Here is a 23,084-nt window from a genome sequence, read left to right as displayed (position 1 = left end):
GTACATGGGCTGGGCTCCAATTCAAGAGATAGAGAAATATGCTTTACCACACCACAGAGTGCCATGAATACAGGAACAAAAAGAATGGGAAGCAGGTTTTGCATTTTTTTCACTTTTTTCCTGAAGAGTTTAGCACTTTGGTCACTGTTCCACTTTCCAATAATATTTGTATCATAATGTATTATAATTTCCATGTTTAAATAAGTGTTCCTTCCAATTTTCTTACTGTTCAATTCCTTGACTTCTCTGGTTCAATAGTACTATTTATCTGCTTGCTTCAGCCACCAGTCTCATGACTATACATTATACTCAATGATTACTATGATATGACTTTTCCACACTCTTATATTCAATCAGACTACCCCCTCCTGTATTTTCATCTCTTTCCTGCTTTCTAGGCATCAACAGTTTATGCCGTCAAGCCTTTCACCCATTAATCCTATCACTTTTGCATTGACTGTCATCATGTATAACTCAATCCTTCACTTATGAATCATATATCCTATGGTTCATCATTATTGTAACTCCCTTGCAAACATCCTCAACTCACTTGCCATTTTTTACTTTGCTTCCCTGGAAAAGCTTCAAACCTGATTAAATCAAAGTCTACAAATAATCTGTTCATAACTAGAATAAAACACACAATATTACAGAATGCTCTCACTTTAATTTCATAAATCCCCAAACTTCACCATGCTTTCCACTTTCTTTTCTTTGAGGAAGATTAGCCCTGAGCCAACTACTGCCAATCCTGCTCTTTTTGCTGAGGAAGACTGGCCCTGAGCTAACATTCATGCCCATCTTCCTCTACTTTATACATGGGACACCTACCACAGCTACCACCGCTTTTGCCAAGCGGTGCCATGTCCGCACCTGGGATCCAAACCGGCAAACCCTGGACCACCGAGAAGCGAAATGTGTGAACTTAACCACTGGGCCACTGGGCCGGCCCCATCCACTTTCTGTTGGTTACCTTGCTGACTCATATTTCACTGATGACATAGAACAAATCAGGAGACAAAGTCCACAAACTAGTATCACTTTATCAAACACTGGGCTCAGATATCTAATCATTTACTCTGCTTTCCTTGGTGTTACCATGGATGAAATGGTCCTCTGATCTAACATTAGAACTCAAATTGTGCACATTAATGCTCACCCACTCAAGAATGTGACTCTAGAAGGTCCAGCCACATCATCAGTTTTCATCAGTGCTTGGCTGTTTTCATCAGCAAGTAAGTATTCTCCCATATTAAAAACAAAACAATTAACAGTCTCCTTTCTCTTAGCTAACACATCTATATTTTGCTTTCATCTCTGACATTTCTTGAAAGAGTTGTTTGCATTTACTGGTCCTGATGCCTCTTTTACTATTCTCTCTTCAACCAGTCCAATCTCATTTTCTATTCCTGTCTCTACTCTCAAAATTAATTATAATGTAAAATTTACCTCCACCTTTCTAAATTAATTATTTCATTCAAAAGGCTGTTCATGCTCAATTACTGTGCATAATTTGAAGCAATTGAACATGCCACTATGTTCTAAGATTGAGTTGTTAAAAACAGTTTACATCGATGGGGATTTTTAAGTGGGGACTTCACTATAGGGAGATCTCTTTGTGATCTTTCTTTGGGTAAGCACAGATGTCTGTATCTTTATGTCTCTTCTTTTGGGCTGGCAAAATTAATTAAATAAGTCTCTTGAATGTTAATTGGGGAACTTATAAGCATTGTATTTAAACTCCCTCTTTAGGGAAATGCCTCTTAACTGTTCTCCAGTCCAGAGACCCTTTACCATAAGCTTGAAAGAATATAAACCCCTCAGTTTTAACTTATAGTGAAGAAGTGCGGTCACCAAACTCCTTGAAAAGGAAAGGGGAACTGTCTAATTGCTTCTTTTTGTTGTTGTTGTTGTTTTAAAGTTTATTGAGATATAATTTACCTTCCAGAAGGTTCATCTATTTGAAGTGTACAATTAATAGTTTTTGGTATATTTACAGAGTTGTGCAACCAGAACAATGATCTGATTTTAGAACATTTTCATAACCCTGCAAAATGACTGCATCCATTGGCAGTCACTCCCAATTCCTCTTTCCCTTCATCCCTACCTTATAGATCTAAACAATCATTAACTACTTTTTCTGTCTATATACATTTTCTTATTTTGTAAATTTTATATAAATAGTATCATACAATATGTCATCTTCTATTGTTGCCCTTTTTAATTTATCATGTTTTTCAGGTTCATCCAAATTATAGCACTTATTAGTACTTCATTCATTTTTATTGCCAAATATCATCCCGTCATATGGATATATCACCTTTGTTTACCTATTCATTAGTTGATGGACATTTGAGTTTTTCCCACTTTTTTTGCTATTATGAACAATAGTACTATTATATGTGTACCAGTTTTTGTGTGGATATATGCTTTCATTTCTATTGGGTGGATGCAAAAGATGAGAATTGCTGGATTATATGGCAACTTTATGTTTCACATTTTGAGGAACTGAAAAATGGTTTTCAAAAGTGGTTGCTGCATTTTTTGTTTCACCAGCAATGTATAAATATATGAGTTCCAACTTTTCCAAATTCTCAACATTTTTCTTTTGAGGAAGATTAGCCCTGAGCTAATGTCTGCTGACAGTCTTCCTCTTTTTGCCGAGGAAGACTTGCCCTGAGCTAACATCCATGCCCATCTTCCTCCACTTAATATGTGGGATGCCTTCCACAGCATGGCTTGCCAAGTGGTGCCATGTCCTCACCTGGGATCTGAACCGGTGAACCCCGGGCCACCAGAGTGGAAAGTGCACACTTAAGCACTGCGCCACGAGGCAGGCCCCTCTACAATATTTCTTATTGTTTGTCTTTTGGATTACAGTCATGCTAGTGGGTGTGAATTGAATTTAATTGTGCTTTTGATTTGCATTTCCCAATGTATAATGATATTGAGAATATTTTCATTTTCTTATTAGCTATTTACATGTTTTATTTGGAGAAAAGTCCATTCAAATTGTTTACACATATTTTAGTTGGGTTATTTGTCTTTTTATTGTTTACTTCTAAGTGTTCTTTATATATTCTGGATGCTAGACCCCTATCAGATATATGACTTGCAAATATTTTTACCCATCTGTGGATTTCCTTTTCATTTTATTGATGGTGTTATTTGAAGCATAACATTTTTAAATTTTGAAAACATCAATCTTTCTCCATTTATATGTTTTTGCTCTCTTCTTCAAATATCAGTTGACCATAAATATTGGAATTTATTTCTGGACATTCAATTCTATTTCATTGATCTATAAGCCTAATCTAATGGCAGTAGCACACTGTCTTGATTACTGCAGCTTTGTAGTTAGTTTTCAAATTGAGGAGTATGAATCCTCCAACTCTCTTCTTACTTAAAATTATCTTTTAATTCTGGATCACTTTAATTTTTGTATACATATTAAGATAAACTTGTCAATTCCTGCAAAAGAAAGGACAGTGGGAATTTTGATTGGCATTATATTGTATCTATAGATCAATTTGAAAATTATTGCCATCTTAATGATATCAGATCTTCCAATCCATGAACACAGGGATGACTTTCCATTTATTTTTGTCTTGCTTACTTTCTTTCAACAATGTTTTGTGGTTTTCAGTGTTTATTTTTCACTTCTATTTAAAAATTTATCTCTTGGCATTTTTTTGTTTTTTCGATGCTGTTGTAAATGGATTTATTTTCTTAATTTAATTTTTATATTATTTATTGCTGGTGTATGGAAATGCATTGGTTTTTGTTTATTGATCTTGTATCCTGCAACTTTGCTAAAATCACTTATTAATGCTAATAGTTTTTAATGGATTTCTTAGGACTTTTCTATATACAAATCTTTTTGTTGGTCAATAGAGAGTTTAACTTCTTTTCCTAGATAGACGCATATTATTTCTTTCCCTTGACTGAATGCCTTGGCTAGAACCTCCAGTGAAAGATGGAATAGAAGCAATAAGAACAGGTATCTTTCTTATTCCTGATCTAAGGGGAATAACATTCAGTTTTTCACCTTTAAGTATGATGTTATCTGTGGGTTTTTAATAACTGTCCTTTGTCAGGTTAAAGGAATTCCCTTCTATCCCTAGTTTATTGAATTTTTTAAATTATGAATAGGCATTGTATTTAGTCAAATGCTTCTTCTGTGTCTATTGAAAGGATCATGTGGTTTTGTCCTTTATTCTATACTATGTTGAATTACATTGATTGGTTTTCAGATATTAAACCAACATTGTATTTCTGGGGTAAATTCCACTTGGTTGCAGTGTATAATCATTTTTATATGTTGTGTACTTTGGTTTGTTAGTATTTTGTTAGGACTTTTACATGTATATTCATGAGACATATGGCTTTGTCTGTTTTTTTTTTTCTTGTTATATCTTTTCAGGTTTTGGTATCAGGGTAATACTGACCTCATTAAATGAGTAGCAAAGGGTTCTCTCCTATTTTATAGAAGAATTTGTGAAGAACTGATGTTAATTCTTCTCTAAATATTTGATAGAATTCACCAATGAGGCCTTCTGGAACAAGTCTATTCTTTGTGTGATTTTTAAAAAATGCATATTCAATCCTCTCATTTGTTATGTTTTCTATTTCTTCTTGTGTCAGTTTGATAATTTGTGTCTTACAAGGAATCATCCATTTCATCATAGTTGTATAAATTGTTACCACACTGTTGTTCGTAGTGTTCCCTTATAATCCTGGTGCTTTCTCTATGGTCAGTAGTTGTAGCCCTTCTTTCATTCTGAATTAGTAATTTAGACTTCTCTCTTATATTCCTGGTCAGTGTAGCTAAATGTTTGTCAACTATATGAATGTTTTTTTTAAAAAATCAACTTTACATTTTGTTCATATCCTATGTTGTTTTTTGGTCTATATTTTAATCATTTTTCTCTGATCTTTATTAATTTCTTCTATCTCCCTTTTTTGGGTTCTTTGAGTTTGCTCTTTCACTAATTTCATTAGTGGAAGTTTAGGTTAATAATTTGAGATGCTTGTGTTGTTTTGTTTTAAAATAACCATTTCCTGTAAGTTGCATTCTGAACACTGCTTTAGCCGAATACTGTAAGTTTTACTACATTGTGTTTTGAGTAATGTTATAGTACTTCCTAATTCCCCTTGTGATTTCTTCTTTGATTATTGATTATTTATGACATTGTATAATTTCCACATATTTTGAACTTCCCAAATTCTGTTGTTGATTTTTTATTTAATTCTATTGTGGTCAAAGAACACTCTTTTCTTCATTTAGATTTACTTCCTTTCTTGTTTTATTTACTCTTAAGTACTTTAGATTTTTCAGTAATGTAAATGAGATTTTTCATATCAAATGAGGAAAACATTAATTGTTGTAGATAGCTACCATATCCAGCCTCCATACTCTATTCTCTTAATAATTGCAGTAGTTTTACTAGCGTCTTATGGGTTTTCTAGTATAAAATATATCATAAGCCCAAAGACATAGTTTTATTTCTTCTTTCCTAATATTTGTGGCAGTTATTTTATTTTCTTGTGTTTTTGCATTCGTGAAAATTTTCCTCACCATGTTAAATAATGAAGGGAATAGCAAGCATGCCCTATACTTCCTAGTTTCAATTTAAAAGATTTTTTTCATTTAGAATAATGGTGATTACCAATCTTTAGTTGTTGATATTGGAGTTGTTGTGTCTAGTCTTTGTCATATTTAAGTAGTTTTGCTTAGTTTCCATTTTTTGTGTTGTTATTAGGAATTGCTGTTGAATTTTATCAAATGCCTTCTCAGCATTTATTATTATGACAATGCAGGTTTTCTTTTTCAGTTTGTTGATATAGTGGGTTATGTTTACGTATTTCATTGCTTTTGAACCTTAGTTTACTGGAAAACAACTCTGCCTCATCATCACATGTTATTTTTTTGATACATTGCTGGAATCTATTGACTAATATTTAGAACTTTTTCTTTATATTTATGAGTGCAGTTGTTTTAGTTTTGTTGAATAGATCACTTACCACAGAAGAAACCTGAAAATGATTAAAGGACTATTATTGAAAAACTCATCAGGAACTTATGAGCTCATGGCTGCATTTTATCTAATTTCTAAGTAACAGATAATTGCATTATATTCTAATCTAGTGGTTTTTAAACTTTTGTATGAACAAGAATCACCTAGGAAAACTGGTTAAAAAAAAAAAAACAGACAGCAGACCCTGCTGTACTTCAGCAAGTCTAGGTCTCTGTATTCTTTATTAGCTTTTCAGGGGATTCTGACATTACCGAAATCTGAGAACCACTGTTCTAAACTATTTAGAAAGCTTTCACTTCATCTGATAAAGACAAAAAAATTAATACTGAAATCTGATAAAGCTAGGACTTTTTTTTTTTTTTGAGGAAGATTAGCCCTGAGCTAACACATGCCAACAATCCTCCTCTTTTTGCTCATGAAGATTGACCTTGAGCTAACATCTGTGCCCATCTTCCTCTATTTTATATATGGCATGTTTGCCACAGCATGGCTTGTTAAGCAGTGTGTAAGTCCATGCTCAGGGTCTGAACTGGTGAACCCCAGGCCACTGAAGTGGAGCATATGAACTTAACGGCTATGCCACCAAGGCTCGCCCTAAAGCCAGGACAATTTTATCTTTTTAAAACTTGTCAGATTATATCAATCCTCTGCTTAAAACTTTAGAATAGTTTTCTTTTCTCTCTCTCTCTTTTTTTATTGAGGTATAATTGACATACAACATTAAATTAATTTCAGGTATACAACATAATGATTCAATATTTATATATATTGCAAAGTGATCACCACAATAAGTCTAGTTAATATCCATCACCACACATAGTTACAGAAATATTTTTTTCCTATGACGAGAACCTTTAATATCTACTCTCTTAGCAGCTTTCAAATGTGCAATACAGTATTATTAACCATAGTCACCATACTGTACATTACATCCCCATAACTTAGTAATTTTATAACTGGAAGTTTGTACCTGTTGGCTCCTGTCACCCATTTTGCCCATCATTCTCCACCTCTTGCAACCACCAATCTGTTTATCTGTTCTCTTATCTATGTATCTATGAGCTTGTTTTAAAAAAAATTCCATATGTAAGTGAGATCATACAGTATTTGTATTTCTCTGCCTGACTTATTTCACTAGCATAATGGCCTCAAGGTCCATCCATGTCACAAATGGCAAGATTTCATTCTTTTTATGACTGAATAATATTCCACTGTATATGTATATACCACATTTTCTATATCTATTCATTTGTTGATAGTCACTTAGGTTGTTTCCATATCTTGGCTATTGTAAATAATGCTGCAATGAATGTGGGGGTGTATATATTATTTTGACTTAGTGTTTTTGTATTTTTTGAATAAATACTCAGAAGTGGAATAGTTGGATCATATGGTAGTTCTATTCTTAATTTTTTGAAGAACAGAACTGTTTTCCACACAACCATACTGCTTTCCGTAGTGGCTGAACCACTTTACATTCCCTCCAACAGTGCACAAGTGTTCCCTTTTCTCCACATTCTTTCTGGCGTTTGTTATCTCTTGTCCTTTTGATGATAGCCATTCTAACAGGTGTGGGTGTGAGGTGATATCTTATTGTGGCTTTGATTTGTTGTTTTGATTTAAGTGATTTTTCCATTCATTTTTAATGCCATTATTTATATGTTTGTATGTATGTCTGCCATTTTGATTTCTTCTTTGTTTCATAACTATTTTTCTATATTTTGTAACTATTTTTTCTCTTGTATTGTCTCCTTTTGTCATAAGTGGATATTTTCTAGTTCTACAATGTTTTTTAAGTTTATCTTTTTATTAGAAGTAATTGTATACTCACATGCCATTGTAATAATATATAGAAGTCCTTGTCTGTGATGGATCCATTGGCCTCAGGACTTAGAATTTTATGGGTACCAATGGCAAAAACTTTTATTTTAGAGTTTTTACTCTTGAATCTCCCAAACCATCTGGTTCTTTCACCCAATCCTGAAGGATCTATAACTTTTCTTTATCCTAGTTTTAACACACTTTTAAACAACTAACCACCCAGTAACATCTTTGATGACTTTTCTGCCCTATCTGCTGTCCAAAAGTTATGTCCTTGGTCTTCTTTCTTACATGTGCATTGGTGGGTTCTAAATTTGGATTTGAAACATTTACCATAGCTTTGTTTTCTCAAATGTTGACACAGAGTGCTTAAACTATTGATGTTCATCTTAACTTATTTCTATGTGTTTTTGGATTTGTGTTGTTTCTATATATGTATTACCAATAATGTTGTTGTTGTTGTTTTTTACTGGGTAAAGTATGAATAAAATATATATTAAAACAAGAAAAGAACATACAGAGATTCTATGTATCCTTTAAGTGATTTTTTTCCAATTTGTAACATCTTAACTACTATAGTACAATATTACGTCTGGTATATTAACATTGGTAGTCAAGAAACAGAATAATTGCATCACAGGGATCTATTGCTTTTATTTTTCATAGCGACACCCACTTCTCCCTCACCCTGCTTTCCCTGATCTCTGGAAACCACTAATCTGTTCTCCATTTCTATACTTTTTTCTTATTTCCAAAATGTTGTATAAATGGAATCATTCAGTAAGTAACATTTTGGATTGTCTTCTTTCACATGGCCATTCTAGGAGTTTTCTTAGCATTAACTACTTAAACAAATATTAAGTCAGTCCATCTTCTCTTAGTGCAAACTTCTCTGACTTTCAGAGAAACCGATGTAGCCAATGGCAGTATTTTAGGGGTTTCAAGGTGAATTATAGTAATATACTGGTTTATAATTCAAATTTCTTAAATCTGCCAAATCATTTACCATTTATCTGTTCTTCATTTTCAAAATTTTGTCTTTGTTTTTCTTTTATTTGTTGTTCTTGTGAGCCTTTATTTTTCTATTGATAACTTTTATAATTTTTTAATAAGGTTTCAGGAAGGCATGGCTTTGAATGAGTATAGTCAATCTACATTCATTATTCTTCCTGTTTAAATCTTATAGTTTAAAGCTAACATTTTTTTCAACAACTATTATTAACTATTTTATAGTAACACTATATCTTATTTGTAGTGTCTTTTTAAAATTTAAGGTATAATTGCCATACAACATTATATTAGTTCCAGGTGTACAACATAGTGATTTGATATTTGGATATACTGCAAAGGAATTACCACAACAAGTCTAGTTAACATATATCACCACATATAGTTACAAGTTTTTTTCTTAACGATAAGAAATTGTAATATCTACTCTCTTAGCAACTTTCAAATATACAGTACAGTATTTTTAACTGTAGTCACTTCGCTGTGCATTGCATCCCCAAGACTTATTTATTTTACAACTGGAAGTTTGTACCTTTTGACCACCTTCACTCGTTTCACCCACTCTCCACCTCATGCATCTGGCAACCACCACTCTGTTCTCTGTATTTATGAGCTTGCTTTTTTGTTTTGTTTTATTTTTTGTTTTTAGATTCTACATATAGGTGAGATCACATGGTATTTGTCTTTCTCTGTCTGACTTATTTCACTTAGCATAATGCCCTCAAGGTCCATCCATGTTGTCACAAATGGCAAGATTTTCTTCTTTTTACAGCTAATATATATATTTATATATATATATATAAATAAATCACATTTTCTTTATCCATTCTTCCACTGATGAACACTTAGTTTGTTTCAATGCCTGGCCTTTGTAAATGATGCAACAATAAACATGAGTGTGCTCGAAAGGTATCTACCTTTCGAGTTAGTGTTCTTATTTTCTTTGGATAAATAACCAGAAGTGGAATTGCTGGATCATATGGTAGTTCTACTTTTAATATTTTGAGGATTCTCTATACTGTTTTCCATAGTGGCTGCACCAATTTACATTTCCACAAACACTGCATAGGGGTCTCTTTTCCCCACTTCCGTGACAATCCTTGTTATTTCTTGTCTTTATGATAATAGCCATTCTGACAGTTGTGAGGTGATATCTAATAGTGGTTTTGATTTGCATTTTTCTGATGATTAATGATGTTGAGCATCTTTCCTTGTACCTGTTGGCCATCTCTATGTCTTCTTTGGAAAAATATTTATTCAGATCCTCTGCCCATTTTTAATCAAATTGTTTGCTGTTTTTGCTTTTGAGTCATATGTGTTCTTTATATATTTTGGATATTAGCCCCTTATCATAGATATGATTTGGAAATATTTTCTGCCATTCAGTAGGTTGCCTTTTCATTTTGTTGAAAATTTCATTTGTTCTTTAGTGTGTTGTAGTCCCACTTGATTAATTTTGCTTTTGTTGCCTTTGCTTTCTGTGTCAAATCCAAAAAGTCATCGCCACCTGAGTGGAAGCTTTCCACCTGTGTTTTTTTCTAGGAGTTTTATGGTTTCAGGTCTTATATTGAAGGCTTTAATCCATTTTGAGTTAATTTTTTTGTATGGTGTAAGATAGTGGCCCGTTTCATTCTTTTGTATGTGGCTTTCTAGTTTTCCCAACATCATTTATTGAAGAGACTTACCTTTCTCCATTGTATTTTGTTGGCTCCTTTGTTGTAAATTATTTGACCATTATGCATGTGTTTATTTCTGAGCTTTCTATTCCACTCCATTGATCCATGTGTCTGCTTTTATGACAATACCATACTGTTTCAATTACTATAGTTTGAAAGCAGGGATCATGATGCCTCCAGCTTTGTTCTTTCTCAAATTTGCTTTGGCTATTTGAGGTATTTTGTGATTCCCTACAAATTTTAGGGCTATTTGTTCTATTTCTGTGAAAAATGCTATTGGAATTTTGTTACAGATTGCACTGAATCTGTAGATTGCTTTTAAATTTTAATAATATTAATTCTTCTAATCCATGAACACAGAATATCTTTCCATTCGTTTGTGTCTTCTTTAATTTCTTTCATCAATGTCTTATAGTTTTCATTATACAGGTCTTTCATTTCCTTCATTAAATTTATTATTAGATATTTTATGTTTGGTGTAAGATAGGTGTGTAATATAAGATTCTTTTTGATGCAATTTTAAATGGGATTGTTTTCTTAATTTCTCTTTCTGATATTTTGTTACTAGTATAAAGAAATGCAACAGATATTTGCATATTGATTTTATAGCCTGCAAATTTACTGAATTTTTAAATTAGTTCTAACAGTTTTTTGGTGGAGTCTCTAGGGTTTTCTATATATAATATCTTGTCTTCTGCAAGTAGTGACAGTTTTACTTCTACTTTCCAATTTGTATACCTTTTATTTCTTTTTCTTGCCTATTTGCCCCGGCTAGGACTTTCAATACTACATTGAGTAAAAGTGGTGAGAGTGACTTGAGGTTTTGGCCAGAGCAATTAGACAAGAAAAATAAATAAAAGGAAACCTAATTGAAAAAGAAGAAGTAAAACTCTGACTGTTTCTGGATGACATGATTCTACATATGGAAAACCCTGAAGAATCTGGCAGAAACTATTAGAAATAATTAACAACAATAGCAAAGTTTCAGGGTACAAAATCAACTTACAAAAATCAGTTGCATCTCTATATACTAATAAAGAACTAGGAGACAGAGAAGTCAAGAACACAATCCCATTGAGGCAGGCCCTGTAGCATAGTGATTAAGTTCACACACTCTGCTTGGCAACCCAGGTTTTGCAGATTTGGATCTTGGGCATGGATTTAGCACTGTTTGTCAAGCCATGCTGTGATGGCATCCCACATAAAATAGAGGAAGACTGGTGAGATATTAGCTCAATGAAAATCTTTCTCAAGCAAAAAGAGGAAGATTGGCAACAGATGTTAGGTTGGGGCCAATCTTCCTTACACACACACAAAAGAATACGATCCCATTTACAATCACAAAAAAAGAATAAAACATCTAGGAATAAACTTAACCAAGGAGGTGAAAGACCTATACACTGAAAACTATAAGACATTGTTGAAAAAAATCAATTTGAAAGAAACTGAAGAAGACATAAGGAAATGGAAAAATATTCCATGCTCTTGGATTGGAAGAATAAACATAGTTAAAATGTCCATACTACCTAAAGCAATCTACAGATTTAATGCAATACCAATCAGAATCCCAATGACATTCTTCATGGAAATAGAACAAAGAATCCTAAAATTTATATGGAACAACAAAAGACCCCAAATAGCCAAAGCAATCCTGAGAACAAAGAACAAAGCTGGAGGGATCACAATTCCTGACTTCAAAATATAGTACAAAATTCTAGTAATCAAAATAACATGGTACTGGCACAAAAGCAGACCCACCAATCAATGGAACAGAATTGAAAGCTCAGAAATACTACCACACATTTATGGATAGCTAATCTTCAACAAAGGAGCCAAGAACATACATTGGAGAAAGGAAATTCTCTTCAATAAATGGTGTTGGGAAAACTGGACAGCCACATGCAAAAGAATGACGGTAGACTGTTATATTACAACATATACAAAAATCCACTCAAAATGGATTAAAGATTTAAATGTAAGACCCGAAACCATAAAACATCTAAAAGAAAACAAAGGCAGTACACTCTTTGATATCAGTCTTAGCAGTATACTTTCAAGTACCATGTCTAAGCAGGCAAGGGAAACAAAAGAAAAAATTAACAAATGGAACTACATCAGACTAAAAAGATTCTGCAAGGCAAAGGAAACCATGAACAAAATGAAAAGACAACCCACAAACTGGGAGAAAATATTTTCAAATTATATGTCTGACAACAGGTTAATTTTCAGAACATATAGAGAACTCATACAACTCAACAACAAAAAAACAAACAACCTGATCAAAAAATAGCAAAGGATCTGAACAGACAATTTTCCAAAGAAGATATACAGATTGCCAACAGGCATATGAAAAACTGTTCAACATCACTAATTATTAGGGAAATGCAAATGAAAACCACAATGAGTTCTCACCTTACACCTGCGAGAATGGTTATAATTAACAAGACAAAAAAAATAAATTTTGGAGAGAATGTGGGGAAAAAGGAACTCATACACTGCTGGTGGGAATGCAAACTGCTGCAGCCACTATGGAAAATAGGATAGAGATTTCTCAAAAAATTAAAAATAGAAATACCATATGATCCAGCTATCCTACTACTGGGTATTTATCCAAAGAACTTGAAATCAACAATTCAAAGAGATTTATGCACCCCTATGTTCACTGTAGCATTATTCATGATAGCCAAGACTTGGAAGCAACCCAAGCAATTCCATATATATATGGAATACTACTCAGCCATAAAAAAGACAAAATTGTTCATTTGCAACAACATGGAGGGACCTTGAGGGTATTATGTTAAGTGAAACGAGAAAGAAAACACCATATGATTTCACTCATATGTAGAGGATAAACACACACAGAAGGATAAAGAGAACAGATTAGTGTTTACCAAAGGGGGAGGGAGTTGGGGGGAGGGTGAAAGGGGTAAAGGGGCACATATGTATGATGACACATAAAAACTAGACTATTGGTAGTGAGCACGATGCAGCCTGTAAAGAAAATGATATATAATAATATGCACCTGAAATTACACAATATTGTAAACCATTATGACCTCAATAAATAATTAAAAAGAAATAAACAAAAAAGTGGTGAGAGTGACCAGTCTTATCTTGTTCTTGATCTTAGAGGAAAAGCTTTCACCTTTTCACCATTGAGCATGAAGTTGGCTGTGGGTTTGTCATATGTAGCCTTTATTATGTTCAGATACGTTCCCTCTATAACCAATTTATTGAGTTTTATCATGAAAGGATGTTGAATTTTGTTAAATGCTTTTACTGCATCATTGATATGATCATAGAATCTTTATTCTTTATATTGTTAATGTGATGTATCACACTGACTGACTTGAACCATCTTTGCATCCCTACAATAAATTCCACTCGATCATGGTGTGTGATCCTCTGACTGTGCTGTTGAGTTCTGTCTGCCCATATTTTCTTGAGGATTTTTGCACCTATGTTCATGAGGGATATTGGTTTATAATTTTCTCTTCTTGTCATGTCCCTGTCTGATTTTGGTAGCAGGGTAATTCTGATTCTCACAAAATGAATTTGGAAATGTTCCCTCCTCTTCTACCTTTGAAAGAATTTGTGGTGTTTCTCTGGAATTTTTTAGATTTTCTATTTTCCACACTGAATGTATATTTTATTTCTATAATAATAAATAATGTTTAAAAACTAATAAATTGGTAATTTAAAAAATTTCTTAACTCATTATATCAAATTTTAGACAGAGTAGTAGTCATTAAATATTAAGCAACATATATATAGGTCTAAAAGAAAGTTATCTTTTTCAGTATAGTCATCTGGGTTCTGATACAGCTATTGTCACTCAAAAAGTTTTCCAGTTGGTTGGACTGACCAATGCCGTAAGTGTTCACTTTTTAGTACTTTTGCATTCACTTGTGTTACTTAAATAATTCTAATACTTCCTTTTATGACACTGCCTGAATACACATGTTATGTGAAATAGGGAAAGTCATACAACCATTTTAAATTTCAGTTTTCTAACTGTTTAATAGGAATAACAGGAACTGTATATACCCATTTAGATTATTGTGCAGATTAGATTAAATAAAGCACTTGAATGGAGCTTGCTTAAGTATAAGCATTTCAAAATGTTAATTATTGTTTTATTAGCAGTATTTATTACTTATTAATATACTTTATAAGAGCCAATCTAGACTTACAGTTCAGTTGTTTAATATTTGTCATCAGTATAATGTTTATTTTCACAGATAAATTACCAAATTTATTTAAACCATGATGTTTGAATATATTTTCTCGATGTTTCCTATTTTAGATCTTTACTTCATTTAATGTTACAATAATTCTATCTTCATTGGAACTTTGGATAGATGAAAACAAAATTTCAGTAACCGGAGATGCTAATGAATTATTACACAGATTTTTAAAATGGAAAAGATCCTATCTTGTTTTACGTCCGCATGATGTGGCACTTTTACTCGTGTAAGCATATCTTGGCATTACTAAATCTTACACAAAGAAAACATATCCAATTTGATATGGATATCATCAGGATGTCAAGCTTTTAGGGAAAAAAATCTTGTGCCATTTTTTCTTACATACAACATCATGTGAATATTAGTTTTTACAACACAGGTCTTATGGCAGAAATATTGATATCAATTATTCTATTTATTTTTTGTAGTACTGTAGTCTATTTATTGTTTGTAGTTACACCTCACTCCTTCAATTTTGTTACCATATGCCTTCTTAGAGTATATATCATTAAATGTGCCTAACTATACATACAATGGTAACAATATCTATCTGAAGAAACATACCTGAATGCTATGAATATAGTAACTTGAGCTTCTTTTTATGCTTTTTTTCCATAAAATAATAACAAAAATAACAAGGAAATCAAAACACTATGGTATATTTTAATATCTCTAACGTGCCATATTCATATTGTGCTGCATTTTTAAAAATATAAGCCTCTTCTTTATTATATAAGCTCTTTGTTTTCTCTTATCAATATTCAGGACCTATATATTATATATTATTATATTACATAAAATTCATATATATATAATTATAATGTTTCAAATTATTTCCTGTCCTACAAATATGCCGCACTTTTGCATGGCTGTGCCAGACTAATTCTATCTACTTAAGGGGAGCCTTCAGTTCATAAGGTGACTCTGCCCATTTATCAACTACATTACCTTAGCACTCTAATCTTAAGGAATTTTATTTATTATTTTGATATTTTAGGAATTACTTTAATTTTTAAAAAACACTACATACAAAAAAAATCTTTGTTATTTTCTAAAAATTCCATATGAGAATACATTTTCTAATATTTGTTTTTAAATCTACTGTTTTCAACAGAAGCTGACACAGTCGCTTCTTATGATTTGTTACCCTAATGGGGGTGGAAAGATCTATGAATTTATTATATAAGCACACAAAACAAAACATTGTATTAGGCAAATTCAATATTAATTGTGCTTAATTTTACATAATTATTTGATTATGATCCTTTTTTAAAACTTAAGTTACAGAGAAAAGTCAAATTATATTGGTGCAACCTTTCATGGGAAGATATGTGAGAGACAGTATGGAGGAGCTGTTGCTCTGGTATGGTATGGTTTAATTTGCTTGGCTAAGATGTATAAATAGAATGCTATTTAGATTAATATATAGTTAAATATTTTCTTATTTTATTATTTCTAAGTATGTTAAAATTTGCATGGTGATTCTAGGGTTCTTTGTCTCTGTTGCTGATAGAAATGTTTGACCTATAAGAAGTCTTAATCAAACTTAATACATATAAAATTTTTACCATTTTCCTCTCATGAATTCAAAATATCCTTTTTAAAAAGTTGACTGTGATGTATTTTAGTCTTATAAAATCCTCATGAATTTTTCATATACTCAATATATAATCACTAATTTATTTTAATTTCGAGCTTAAATTTTGAATTTTTAAAAAATTTATGTAGCTAACATAATTATGAACCAGATTAAAATAAAACTTTTTAGGGGCTGGCTCCATGGCCGAGTGGTTAAGTTTGCGTGCTCTGCTGCGGCAGCCCAGGGTTCGGATCCTGGGCATGGACATGGAACTGCTCATCAGGCCACGGTGAGGTGGCGTCCCACATCCCACAACTAGAAGGACCTGCAACTAAAAATATACAACTATGTACGGGGGGTATGAGAAGATAAAGGAGAAAAGAAAAAAAAAGAGATTGGCAACAGTTGTTAGCTCAGGTACCAATCTTTAAAAAAAAAAAAACTTTTTAAACTATTTATCAGTTGCCTTGAAGTGGTTTGTGGGGCATAGGTGAAGAATAACAGAATCAAATGTCCTAATCAGCATTATCTTAGTAGAAAATCTTAGTGTATTTAAAATTGCTATGTTTTTGCCCCTATTTCATAATGCTATGGGTATTCTGACATAGTGAACTTGACTTTTAAAATTTTTTGTATGTCTGCTGGAGTTTGAGGGAGGCAATGCACAATACTTGTTTCAGTGAACAAGAGAAGCTAAGTGAGGATATAAACAGATGAATCTATCAAATGGAGACACGAATTTCATTTTTAAAATTCAGAAATCATAGTTTGGAAAATATGGCTTATATTTATGGGCAAGTCATTACCTAGTGTGAAAATGAATAAAGGAAACCTCATTAAAATGGAGTCAGGAAGCCCTGAAGGGAAGGCTCTCCCTGATGTACCAGCCTGTGTAACCCTAGGAAGAAAGAAGATTAGAATTATTTTGACAAGGAGGAACATTAATCGCAGGGGACTTTTATCTCCTGCTTTGACGAGGAAGGAAGATCCCTCCCTGCCCCAGTAACAAGGCACTAATCACTGCTTGCAGCCAAGGAGAAACTGCCACACCCTCGAACTATTGTCCTTCTCCCATGAGGGTTCAAATCAACCCTTCCTGGTTCCTCCTAAACCTTAATAAAAGCAGACTCACCTGATAGCTTGGTACACTTTACTTTTACAAATTGCAATTCTTTGATTCCAAATAAACGCTTTGCATCTTGAACTGATTTCTTGTTTTCAGATTAACACTAGTTTCAAAAGGTGGAATTTGCCTAATTTACCCAGTCACATACAACATTGAAAAATCTTAAGACATATAGAGCAGGACCTTCATTGATTAACAAAAATGAGAGCAGAACTCATTCTTCTCTTGGTAACTACCAAGGGAAAGCGAATGCCGTTGTTGATTGGAAAGTGTGTGGCTCATGGGCAGAGGGCAGTGGCCTCTGTAGTGAGAGGACAGTCAGAGATGAGCTTTCCTAGTATTCTTTATTCTCCATGCTTCATTGTGCTAAGCATTGCCTGACCTTTCACCGGAAACATCAGCAGCAGCCAATGTTCACAGGAATGAGCTGTTGAGGAAAACACTTGAAGCTGTGCCCTCTGATGTTTAAACACCCACCACCCTGCCTACCTAATGCCTCAGGGCTGTGGAATAAGATCTAGGAACTATACTCTTCCAATGCTACTCTAACAGTTTATAGGTGAAACCATAACCCCAGGTAGTTTTGGGGTGAACAGAGGCAAGTAAGAATAAGCAGCAGGATATTTCTGATGTCTGCGCTCATCTGCTCACCTGTCCTGATACAAGTATGCTGGCTCACAGAAACTGACACAAGCTAGTTCTTGGCCTCAAAGATTTTATGCATTACAATAACCAGACATGTTATCTGTCGACCTCAGTTCATGGACTATGTAGATCCTGAGTATTAAACTTCAGAAGAAAACACATTACACAACAGAGACAAATTTCAGAATATATATTCACAGAACACTGTCTCCAGCCACTAGCAGTTCAACTAGGTGCCTTTGCCAGGAACTCCTTCCTGGAGTCTCCTCATGATTCCTTATGCTGCAAAATGTGGCAGGAGGGGAAAAAAGTGGGTTATCAGATGAAAAGCCACATGAAAATTACAAAAAAGAGGAGATTAAAATGCACACCAACAATGAAATGAAAATATTATAAAGAAAAATTGCTTTTTTTGGTCATTGTTTTTATCTTCTACTTATGATTGAGATTATATGGTATTTGACTTTCTCCCTCTGACTTATTTCACTCAGCATAATACCCTCAAGGTCCATCCATGTTGTCACAAATGGCCGTATTTCATCATTTCTTATGGCTGAGTAGTAGTCCCTCGTGTATAAATACCACATCTTCTCTATGGAGATTGAATTGGTGGTTACCACAGGGGAAGTGGGGAGGGGGGAGGGCAAAAGGGGTGATTAGGCTCACATGTGAGGGGATGGACTATAATTAGTTTTCGGGTGGTGAACAAGATGTAATGTACACAGAATTTTGTTGAAGTGTTGTCCCGTTCATATAAAATTCAATTGTCCTTTATAATATTGTAGAGATGTCAATGCAGTCCTGATCAAAATCTCATCAGACTTTTTTTGGTAAAAATTGATAAGCTGATACTAAAATCTTAAATATAAACATAAAGGAGAAAATAGATAAAGCAAGTTTGGAAATTTGGAAAAGTTGAAGATATAAATTTCTTGTAACACTACAGTAATTAAGATATTACAGTGTAGGTAAACTGATCAATGTAACAAAAAAATCTAAAAATACGTTAGGATGTATATAATCAAATGATTTTTGACAAGTTGCCGAGTCACTTCTAGTCATATACTAAACAAAAATAAAAAATAAAATTAAAATCAAGTATTCGTAGTAAACTTTAAGCCAAAGACATTGTTGAAATATAGGAGAGATCGTGATGGGAAATTTAAATATCTAAAGATATTACTAAAATAATTCACGATAAAATTTGAGGAGTGGGGGAGTAAAGGCAGAATAATTAAGGAAACTAGTGTCTAATGAATTTTGCAGAAAATAAACAACACTGAAAATCAGTGAGCTAATTATCCAATCTAAAATGTGTGAAAACAAAATAAAACTGAAACATGTGGAAGGCATGACATAAGATCAAAGCAGAAATCAATGAAAGACAGATTATGGGTAGAATAGAGATACTTAAAAAGGATATTAGGCTTTTAAAAAAACTGAAAACAAGCATATTTCTGGCAAAGCTAGTTTTTATAAAATAGAGTAAAAATACACTAATAAACATAAAAATAATAGGGAACTGCAGATATAGATAGCATTAAGGAGATAGAACAACTTATAACTTAAATTTGAAAACTTAGACAAATAGTACATTGTTAATAAGACCCCATCATTTACTAAAACTACACAAGAAGAACTAGAAATTCAGAATAACACTATTCAAGAAATTAATTTATTATTTAAAAGTCTTCTTACAAGGAACAAACAATGCTTTTAGGGGTGCATTCTACACAATTTCTAGGGAATTGAATATTTTAATCTCATACATTTATAGAGCATAGAAAAAGAGAAAACACAAACTTGGAAGTCAGAAATACCATAATAACAATAATAATATCAAATGATGCTACACAAAAGGAAATTAGAGGCTAATTTATTCACAAACTTAGAGGAGAGGTAGAAATTATAAATCAGAATACTAACCAACTGAATCCAGCAGTTTATAAAGATAATAGACCATGACCAAAGTGATCTTATCCAAAGAAAGAAGGATCATTTAAACTTAGAAAATCGATTAACATCATTAAAATAATGACATTTATATTACTTCAGTTAATGGCATTTGCTAATAAGAAGATACATTAAGATATTTTGGTAAAATTTGATGGAATGTGAAGTAGACTATTTTAGCCAGGGAGAACAGGGAAAAACTTTGAGGAGAAGATATTTATGAGGAGGCATGAATGGTGAGCCAAAGGCAGTCATGGCAAGGTCTTGGAAGTCAGAGATCATGAGAAAGATTGTCAGATTCAAGGGCTTTCTGATAGAATTGAATGTCATGAACAAGATGATTGGGAAAATATTAAGATTGTTGAAGTAAGAAAGAGTCTAATTATTTAAGGCCTTACAGATCTCGGTAAACAGTTTTGGATTTTATTCTCTTTTCATTGAAGAGGCACTGAAATATTTTAAACCAGAGAGAAATATTTCCCTAGTTGCCCTATGGAAAACTAATTGTAGAGGAGTGAAGATCCTAGGCTAGGAGCCCAGTTAGGAGACAAGCATAGATGAATGATAGAAACTGGTGTTTTATTCTTGGATATGTGAGAAGCAGATTTTATCTGGTATATGTTATGAAAACAGAACATATAGGACTTGCTAACTTAACAGATACATAGCATGTATGATGAAAAAATCAACGATTATGCCTAAGATTTGTCTTGGAAAACTAGAGAGGGAAAGGTGGGGAAAGATTTGGAAGCAGAGGGGCAATGGAAGGGTGGAGAGTTTTATTTTGAACCTGAAACTGTGAAGTTTGAGAGATGCTTGTGATGGTTAATTTTATATGTCATTTTGGAAAGTTTTTGATGAGATTAATATTTAAATCAGTGAAATCTGAGTAAAGCACATTACCGACCATAATGTGGATGGGCCTCATCCAATCAGTTGAAGGCCTGAATCGAACACAAAGATGGTATTCCCCAAGCATGATGGAATTATTAGCAGGCTGCCTTCAGACTTCCTCTGCACTATCAGCTTTTCTAAGTCTCCAGGCTGCTGGCGTTCAGACTAGAACTGCATCATTGGCTGTCCTGGGTCTCCAGGCTGCCAGCCCACCCTGTGATTTTGGACTTGCTAGCCTCCACAATTGTGTGAGCCAATTCCTTATAATAAATCTCGCTATATATATGCTATGGGTTCTATTTCTCTGAAGAACCCTGAGTAATGCAATGGCTAATTCTTAAACATAAATATGTACTTAAACATTAAAAGATAGGTGCATGATAGAGATGATAATGATGATGATGATAGGTAGATGATAGTTGATAAAAAGAGAGATAGACAGATATAGATGGTAGATAGGAGGACATATAAATAGATGGATACATCAATAGATAGGTAGGTAGATAGATAGATAGGTAGATAGGTAGATAGATAGATAGGTAGGTAGGTAGATAGATAGATAGATAGATAGATAGGTAGATAGATAGATAGATAGGTAGGTAGGTAGGTAGGTAGATAGATAGATAGGTAGGTAGATAGATAGGTAGGTAGGTAGATAGGTAGATAGATAGATAGGTAGGTAGGTAGATAGATAGAAACTGGTTTCCCAAAGTCACATTTCTCTGCTATCTCCCTGGTATGTTTCAGTTACTTGTGTTTGCCCTTTTTAGTTCCCTGGGCAGAATCTTTCCTTCTTCTGTCATTGCACCACCTCTGGACCCCAAGCAGTGGAGAGCAGAGTATGAGAAAAGAAAAGAAAACTACATTGTTTGGTCCCAAACTCTTGAACTGACAGCTCCACCAAAGGGAGAGGAAGCTGTCCCGCCTTCAGAGTTTTGGCTTTGTGGTTTCCCACTTTTAGTCACTTTGGTGCTGCTCCCCTATGGAAAAATTATCTAGGAGATGGGGTATAGGGGAACAGAAGGGAAAGGAGATAAATAAACATATTTACCCACTCTCCCTGAGATTTAAGAGTTTCCTTTTCTAGTCTTCAATCCAGAACTAGAGAATTTCTCCTGGTTCTCTGTCTGCACTACAGCGCTCACTTCCGAATTCAGACTACATTGCTGTCAGGCCAGGAGAGACAAGAGGTGGAGAGGGAGAATGATAATCTCATTTTCAACTCAGTGGTACTTTGAATTCTGTTGTCCTTCCCCATCTGACTGCTAATTCTTTCTCTGTTCTGCCCAGGTTTTATGGTTGAGTGCAATGAGAGAGAGAGACTGGTAAATGTTTACTCCATCTTTATGGAAATGGAATCTGTACCTTGAAATTTAACCAATGAAAATTTATGCCGTGTAAATACTAAACAAAAGCAATTTGCCTTGGCTATATTAATAGCAAATAAAATAGATGTCTCAGTCAGCTTGGGCTGCCATGCCAAATAACGTAGACTGGGTAGATTAAACAACGAATTTATTTTCTTACAATTCTGAAGGCTGTAAGTCTGAGAAAAGGATGCCAGCGTGGTCAGGATCTTGTGAGAGCTCTCTTTTTAGCTTGCAGACAGCCACTTTTTCACTGTGTCTTCACATGGCAGTGGGGCTGAGGGGAGAGAAAGAGAGAGAGAGGGAGAGATCTGTTCTTCCTTTTATAAGTCTACAGTTCTATCAGATAGGGCCCCACCTTTATGCCCATATTTGACACATTGAGAGTTAGGGTTTCAATATAGGATTTTGAGGGGGATATAATGCAATCCATAGTAGTAGCCTTTAAAGAAAGATGTGTAATGAGAAATAAAGAATATTTAATGATGATAAAATGAATAACCGAAGAGGAAGACACAGTGATTATAATGTTGTATGCACAAAATTACTTTGCTTCAAAATATATAAAGCAAATATGAGAGAATAAAGGAAAAAGGACATCCATAATAATATCTGAGAATGAAGAAAAACCTAACTCACTAATATTATTTTTCATTTTGTCAAAACATATTTAAAAAGATCTTATGCCAAAAAGCAGCAAATTATTATTTTATTTTTAATTTTATTGAGG

At 33.5% G+C, this 23,084-nt stretch overlaps 1 protein-coding gene across 1 annotated transcript in view; it reads left to right on the top strand.

Annotated features, from left to right (window-relative positions):
- Positions 1-23,084, top strand: part of ADAM2 (ADAM metallopeptidase domain 2) — a 151,009-nt gene that overhangs the window by 58,460 nt on the left and 69,465 nt on the right. The window contains exons 8-10 of the mRNA XM_070499715.1: positions 14,344-14,415; positions 14,850-15,016; positions 16,072-16,153. Coding sequence (XP_070355816.1) covers positions 14,344-14,415; positions 14,850-15,016; positions 16,072-16,153 — 321 coding nt within the window. The remainder of the gene's footprint in view (positions 1-14,343; positions 14,416-14,849; positions 15,017-16,071; positions 16,154-23,084) is intronic.

Source organism: Equus asinus, chromosome 27 (assembly GCF_041296235.1).
Source record: "Equus asinus isolate D_3611 breed Donkey chromosome 27, EquAss-T2T_v2, whole genome shotgun sequence".
NCBI lineage: Eukaryota > Metazoa > Chordata > Mammalia > Perissodactyla > Equidae > Equus > Equus asinus.
Note: the sequence above shows the minus strand (reverse complement) of the source record. Positions and strands in the feature narration are given on the sequence as shown.